The sequence below is a fragment of the Hevea brasiliensis genome, chromosome 5 (assembly GCF_030052815.1).
Source record: "Hevea brasiliensis isolate MT/VB/25A 57/8 chromosome 5, ASM3005281v1, whole genome shotgun sequence".
Classification (NCBI taxonomy): Eukaryota; Viridiplantae; Streptophyta; class Magnoliopsida; order Malpighiales; family Euphorbiaceae; genus Hevea; species Hevea brasiliensis.
The window spans coordinates 106,996,719-107,003,969 of NC_079497.1; the positions used below are offsets into that span (position 1 = coordinate 106,996,719).

Here is a 7,251-nt window from a genome sequence, read left to right on the forward strand (position 1 = left end):
AATAGATTTATCATAATAAATTTTATTAAAATAAATTTTTATTTTTATTGATATACTCTTATTTTTGTTAATTTAATTTAAAAATAATAAATACACATATAACATAAATATTATAAAAAATAAAAAATTATTATATTATCGTAACAATATAATTATGATACATGTAACGAGTACACAAAATATGAAATGGACGTTTTTAAAAGCGGGTACTTAGAGTCAGAACTTAACCACAAAACCCTAATCAAACTCACTGCTCTAGATCCCTCCAATACCTTCTCCCCTTTTGTCCCCAATAAGTTGAACTAAAGAACTAAAATGAAAATTTTCTTGCTCAACGCATCATAAGGATGGGGAAATCAATAAATTTTCTTCGTGTTTGTTGTGATGCTGCAACAGAGGCTGCTGCTGGTGCTGCTGGGACCACAACTAGAAGAGGAAGTCTTGGATATGGTGAAACTCATGCACTTGAGACTCTGGCTGTTGAAGCAGCAAAGAGAATAGATAAGCATCTACTGGATGTTTGGTATACAAGGTATAAGTTCAAAGAGCATTGTCTTGAGCGGTATTTATTACTAGGTCAAGGTGATTTTGTTCAATACCTTATGGATATTGTTGGACCGGAGCTCTCTGAGCCTGCCAATACCATTAGCTCATTCAAGCTAGCTGGGTTGCTGGAAAGTGCAATTCGATCGTCCAATGCTCAGTATGATGACCGTGATATTTTAGATAGATTGAGGGTCAAGATGATGCCACATGTCGCTGGAGATAGGGGTTGGGATGTATTTTCATTGGAACATGATGCTAGAGTTCCGCTAGATACAGTGTTTATAGAGTCTTTTATGGGAAGATATTTAAGAATTTTAATTTTCTGTGGAAGCTGAGACGTTGAGAGCATGCACTTATTGGCGTATGGAAGATGATGAAACCAAATTGTATTACTTCTCATTCTTTCACTAAGTTGCAAGGTGCAGTTACTTTCAACATTGAGGCGATGCCAAGTTCTTTGGAATGAGATGAATCATTTTGTTACAAACTTGCAATTTTATATCATGTCTGAAGTCTTGGAGGAGTCATGGTCTAACTTTTCAAATGAGATGGAAGTAGCAACAGATCTTGATGATCCACTTGCAGCCCCTGAGCAGTATCTCCATTCAATTGTGGAGAAATCTCTTCTTGGTGAACGTTCTCAGCCACTTTACAAGTCTCTCTTTGTCTTGTTTGACCTCATATTACGTTTTAGAAGTCATGCATTGCAGATAGGTTGTATGAAGGCATTCATGAATTGCAAGCTAGGTAAGAATTCATAGCTATGGACAGTGGTGCAATTAATCTTGAAAGTTGAAATTTGTTTACTTCAATGAGCATATTTTGAATTACACCTGCTTTTTCCCTCCATAGAACCATGGTACCCTCTTTACCTTCTCAAGACAAGAACAAATCGCGAAGTCAGACAACTGATAAATCTTCAGAACCTGGATCATGGATCAGTAATGGCAGAAAGGCCTTAACACAACGTGCTAGTGAATTCCTTCAAAATATGGGGCAGGAACTGGATACCATAGCGATGGAATATATAACATTGCTAGAAGGATTCTTGGCTCAATTGCCAGTGGAGCAACATGTTGACTCGGAATTTCTCCTGTTCCGGCTTGACTTCACTGAATTTTATAGTCAATTTCATACTATTAATTAGAAGTTAGTGAAGCTTAATACATCTGGGTTCAAACTAAATTTGCAATCCAAGGCATGAAAAGACTGCATCAGTTTGACTAATAGCTCATCACCATGTGAGAAAAATTTGCAGCTCATTGCTGACATCTGGACAACCTGTTTGTATTGCAATGCTTATTTTAGGTACTTGAAGATTCTTACTTCTCAACTTCTCTTTGTCAAATTTCATCATTTTGCTCTAGTTCCCTGGTCAAAGGTCTTGACACCTGTATTTTATCTTTTCAGATGGTTTTACTCCTTTCTGATGGCTTACATGAAAGTTTCCAATCGTGTTGAAGGTATTTTTTGTATCATTAAATGATGGTGTTAAAAGTAGTGTAGATGTTTTCAATATTTTAGTTCAATTTCTTACAGGCGATTTTTCTTCCAGTTGCAACCTTTATACCTTTGCTTGTATATTTGTGTTATAGTTCTGAAATGGCTAAATGATGATTACGGTATTCTAATGGTTTCGATTTTGCATGTTTTTATTTTTTCAACGCTGGGGCTTTGATTATACTGGTGAAGTTGCAATAGGACTTCACCTAATTCTTTACCTTGTCGGTAAGCCTGCCTTGCAACGAGAAAAAATGGCGATTTGGTAAGGGAAGATGAGCATGCCTGCAGTATTCTAATTATCTTGCTGTCATATGGATGACAAAGACGTTATCAAGATTATAGATAGATTTGGTCTTTAAATTAATATACTTACGGGAAAGGGCTCTATGCATTTTCTGTAGATGGCTTGTGTTCCTTGAGAACTGAAATTAGGTGAAGGCATCTAGTTGAAAAAAGGGCAAGACGAACTTTCATCAGAGATGAAGGAGAGCTGGAAGTTGAGTCCAAACTCAAGCTTGCTTCAAAGTGCACTCTAATCCAAGTAGGGAATGTACATATTTTAAACCTTCTATCTTTGTTGGCACTTGGGTCAAAAAAATGTTTAATGAAGCAGCCCAGGCCAGCATAATATGGATTATATTATCGCCTTGTCAACAGAAATTCTCAGTGTTCTTTGGGTTGACAACTTTGTTGGAAATTGTCATTGAACATGAGTACATAACTCAGTATAAAGTTTCTGAAGTTTTAAATATCATATAATTTTCAGTTAAATGAAGGTTTTATTATTTTCTGATGAAGACTTAAATGTTGGAATTATTTCATGGTTGGGTCTCTAGTGTTGCTTTCTTAGATGGATTTATCACCATCCTGCTGTTTGTCCACAAAATATCGAAATTAAAGTTCATTCTGTGGTATCATCAATTTTTTTGTTACACCCCAAGTGAAGAGACAAAGAGGTTGGTTTTGCGAAAGTTTCATTTTGGAAGCATGACTTTGCTGGCTCTGCCTTGCCGAGAGAGACAGAAACCCTTGAGCGTAGTTACATAATCATTGTTAGTTTCATTATGTAATTGTGAAACTCAGTAGTTTTCTCCATTTATATCATGTTTTTATTTGCTTTTATCTTTAATGAATATTTAAGCCAAGCATACAGTCCAGCTTAATTGGAAGTTTTATTTATTTTTATCATGTTTTGAGTTTTATTTCTCTAGAAATATGATTCATTTGCATTATCATTTAGCCTCTTAGCCTCACTGCAAACTTGTAAACAGAAACAATTAATTTAATTAACAACCTAAAGCATACTATTTAAAAATGTAAACAGAAACAATATTAAAGGAGGGATCTAAAAAAAAAATTAAAAACTTAGTTGCAAATTAATATGCTAACAAGCATTGAATGCCAAATCTCAATGAAGGTCAGCCTCTCAATGAGTGCTTCTTCCCTGTGAATGGCTGAAATTGCTGTTTCTTTGGAGATTCACTTCTAACAATCTTGGCCTCTGTCTTTTCTGATTTGCTTTCTGAATCAGGGGAGCCAAACACTAGCTTTCCTGGACGTTTCTGGGATCTCGACTCTGCATCAATTGTTCTTGTATGGTTATTTTCCCCAACAGAAGATGAAGTGGATGAAGCCAACTCTGCTGCAGGCTTCCCATCCAAACGTCTGGGCAAACCTGTAAACGGGATGAACATTGCTTTCTCCTTGCTTGGCTCCTTCTCTTCAGCCTGCTCCTCCTCTTTAGCTATTTTGGCAGGTTTTACTGGCTCTTTATAATCCAGAGGAGGAGCAAAATCCACTTCGCAATCCGTATCAAGAATGCAAACAGCAGAAGAAGGCCTGGTCTCCACTATATCGATAAAAAAATTCTTACTATTATAGTTGATCACAATAGTATCTCCGGTGGTGAGGCAGAAGAACTTGGAACTCAGAGTCCATTCCAGGACTGCTTTTGGATTGACAATGCCCAAGAAATCCATAGAATGGGGTTGCAGCTTTATGTAAGTTCCTCTTTCAAGGGTAGCACTCTTCAGGCTAAGTAATTCACCTTCCTGCGACTGCAAGTTCTTCATCATCCAACTCGGCAAAAACACAGAACCCTCATCAGCAGTGAATTCATAAACTCCGCAATGCGAAACCCGTCCCTTGGAATCGTTACTGATTTTGAATAGCATCGGGAAACCAACTTCCAGGCGCAGGAGATGCTCAAAAGCTGATGGGGGCATTATGATCTGATCACCCTGCTCAAGTTGCGACTTCCCAATCAGGGATAGAGGAAAACACATGTAAGTGCCCTGGAAAGGAAGGCTTCTTTCTGTATTCATACGTTGAAAGTGATTTTCTTCGGACGTGTTTTCTCTGCCATGATTGCTTTCTTCTTGTTCCTCCAAATAATCATAGTAATCAGCGGACGTGTTTTCTCTGCCATGATTGCTTTCTTCTTGTTCCTCCAAATAATCATAGCAATCAGAGGGTCCGTAGCTACTACATTCATCATCGTCTTCTTCTTCTTGAGAATATGTGTTCTGATCGAGGGGATAAGTGTTTTCTTGGAAATCTTCAGGAGGTGTCTGACTCTGCTCTGTAGTGTCTTCCATGGCTAAATAAAAAAAAAAAAAAAAAAAAAACACAGAGGATTCTGATTTTGCAGGGATTGTTTTTTTTCGTTTATGCGTAGGGTTTAATTCGCTGATGGAGTGCGGTGCTTATATATAATTGGACTAGTCCTAGTTGATTAAGGTTTTTGAGCTAGAAGCATACACAACCTCCAAATCCTAGTACTTTCATAATTTATACTAGTTAGTAATTCTCACCTAATTTGGAAAGTAGTTTCCGAGAAAAATAAGTAATTTCCCTTAGATAAATTCCTTTCTGGTTAAGGAAACCCTGAAACAGAGTCTGAACCAATTAAAAAATTATAGAAAATATAAAAATATTTTTCAAAGCAGCCTAACAATAAGTTTGGACCTAACAATAAAATTTCAAACTGAATTGGGCCAGGCGAGCCCAAGCTAATTGGTTCCCATTTCCCAGCTCATAGGAGTAGGAGGGAGAGCCGTTATATTTCTAAAATCTGGTACTCAGATCAGATCAGTTAGGAACTTTACCACAAAACCCTAATCAAACTCACTGTTCTAGATCCTTCCAAGAACCTATGTCCTTTTGTACCAAATCTGTTTGACTAAAGAAATAAAAGGGAAATTTCTAGATCCTTCTAGGTTTGGCCGAACGCTCCAGACTCCCCCTTCTTATATTTCTTTCCTTCTCCTCTCTATCAATCTGTTTTCGAGTCTCTTGATCCCAAGATACAATCTTTATCTCTCAATCGACCATTTCAAATTTCTAGATTCCGCTCTTACATGGCCAAGTACGGAGAAGGCGATAAGCGCTGGATCGTAGAGGAAAGACCAGATGGTGCCAATGTCCATAATTGGCATTGGGCAGAGACCAATTGTTTGGAATGGTCGCGGAATCTCCTCTCCAAGCTTCTTTCTAATCTCGTTATTCTTGACGGCGAAGGAAACCTTTTCATCAAGATCAAGAAGCTCGAGAAGGTCGACGGTGAGGCCTACGTTAATGTTCGCAAGGGTAAAATCATTCCTGGATATGAACTTAATGTTTCTCTTTCTTGGGAAGGTGAAGCTAAGGATTCTGATGGGAAATCTTTGCTTAAAGTTGATGGATCTGTGGAGATCCCGTATATTTCGGACGAGAATGCTGACGAGGATCCGGAAATTAAGGTGACCGTTAAGGATGAAGGACCAATTGGAAAAACATTGAAGGAAGCAATGGTGGCCAAAGGAAAACCGGTTATTGAAGAGAAAGTTAGGGTTTATGTTCAGAGTATGGCCAAGGGTGGACCTGCTAAGGATGAATTGGAAACAAAAAGGGTCGCGCCCAAGGGGCAATCGACGGCGGTAAAAGAGGAGGTAGCTTCGGCGAAGATTGCAGCAGGACAGAAGAAGGAGGTGAAGAAAGAATCAAAGAAAGGGTTTAAAACAATAAATCTGACAGAGAAGTTTAGTTGCAGAGCTAGGGATATGTATGAGATATTGATGGATGAGAATCGATGGAAAGGTTTTACGCAGAGTAACGCGAGAATTAGTAAAGAAGTAGGAGGGGAGTTTAGTATTTTTGATGGGTCGGTGACGGGGACCAATGTGGAGTTGCAGGATGGGAAGCTCATAGTGCAGAAGTGGAGGTTCGGGAGCTGGCCTGATGGAATTGTTTCAACGGTAAGACGTTCTTGTAGAATTTGCTGAATTGAATGGATTTTGGATTAGATGGGTTGAATTATTTATGCATTGTTGAATGAAGAATGCTTAACTGAATGGATTTGGAATGATGGTTGCAGGTAAGACTTACTTTGTATGAGCCTGAACCTGGCCTTACTGTTGTCAAGCTATTGCACACTGACATTCCTGAGGAAGACAGGTTGGTTTTTATTTTACGTGTGGTTGAAATTTGGCAACTCTACTGGTTTTATTGTTCCTGAATATTTATTTGTTTATATTTTTTGTTGCCCATGCAGATACGGGAATGCAACTGTGGCAGAAAACACAGAGAGAGGATGGAGGGATCTTATTTTCCATAAGATACGTGCTGTTTTTGGTTTTGGCATATGAGCTATTTTGATATTTTCTACAAAGTGTAGATTTTTTTATCAGATTTTCTTTCTCTCGGCAATGAAATTTTAATTAATGAATGCTGGGATTATATAACTGTGTGTGGACTGTCAATGTGGTTGTAGTCTCTTGTGAAACTGGTTGTCTTGGAACTCATGTTTTCCAATAACCAAAATGCTTTGATGAATTTGAAGGTTCAATAGAAATGACAGAAAATGGGTGTTCTATCAAACAAGATTACGAAATGCCTCTCTTTATTTTCCCCTGAGTCTGCCTGCCTGTTATACTATGATTCATTTTACTGTTGTCCTTCCCAATTAAACCATTTTTGAAATTTGGGTGCAGAATAGTTGCAGAGATGGCAGTGATATTTGTGATCCAATATTATCATAGGCAAAAAATCTAAGCATGTGTCAAATTTTTTGTTTTTGACTTTTAAATTGAAAATTTCGTTTAAAAATAAAAAGCTCTTGATTAACACTCTTGCTGATGGTTTTCTTGGAAATGGAAGATGAAGGTTTTGTTTGACAATACTAGCTGTTTTAGTTGTTGTTAGTTATCTTAATAATTGTCAACT

At 37.6% G+C, this 7,251-nt stretch overlaps 2 protein-coding genes and 1 pseudogene across 2 annotated transcripts; 2 read left to right on the plus strand and 1 right to left on the minus strand.

Annotated features, from left to right (window-relative positions):
• Positions 1-314: 314 nt before the first annotated feature.
• Positions 315-2,839, plus strand: LOC110656644 (gamma-tubulin complex component 3-like; annotated as a pseudogene).
• A 628-nt stretch (positions 2,840-3,467) lies between these two features.
• Positions 3,468-4,852, minus strand: LOC110656633 (uncharacterized). The gene has a single exon (XM_021813502.2). The coding sequence runs from the start codon at positions 4,644-4,646 to the stop codon at positions 3,468-3,470; it is 1,179 nt and encodes a 392-aa protein (XP_021669194.2). The 5' UTR covers positions 4,647-4,852.
• Positions 4,853-5,147: 295 nt separating this feature from the next.
• On the plus strand, positions 5,148-6,909 carry LOC110656643 (uncharacterized). The gene is made up of 3 exons (XM_021813517.2): positions 5,148-6,284; positions 6,404-6,483; positions 6,581-6,909. The coding sequence occupies exons 1-3, from the start codon at positions 5,409-5,411 to the stop codon at positions 6,672-6,674; spliced, it is 1,050 nt and encodes a 349-aa protein (XP_021669209.2). The 5' UTR covers positions 5,148-5,408; the 3' UTR covers positions 6,675-6,909.
• Positions 6,910-7,251: the final 342 nt, after the last annotated feature.

What these genes read in the sequence shown, in the direction of transcription:
- LOC110656633 (XM_021813502.2), bottom strand. Translation starts at nt 4,646, where the DNA reads ATGGAAGACACTACAGAGCAGAGTCAGACACCTCCTGAAGATTTCCAA.
- LOC110656643 (XM_021813517.2), top strand. Translation starts at nt 5,409, where the DNA reads ATGGCCAAGTACGGAGAAGGCGATAAGCGCTGGATCGTAGAGGAAAGA. An exon ending in CTGATGGAATTGTTTCAACG is followed by an intron (nt 6,285 to 6,403) that starts GTAAGACGTTCT and finishes TGATGGTTGCAG; the next exon opens with GTAAGACTTACTTTGTATGA. An exon ending in GACATTCCTGAGGAAGACAG is followed by an intron (nt 6,484 to 6,580) that starts GTTGGTTTTTAT and finishes TTGCCCATGCAG; the next exon opens with ATACGGGAATGCAACTGTGG.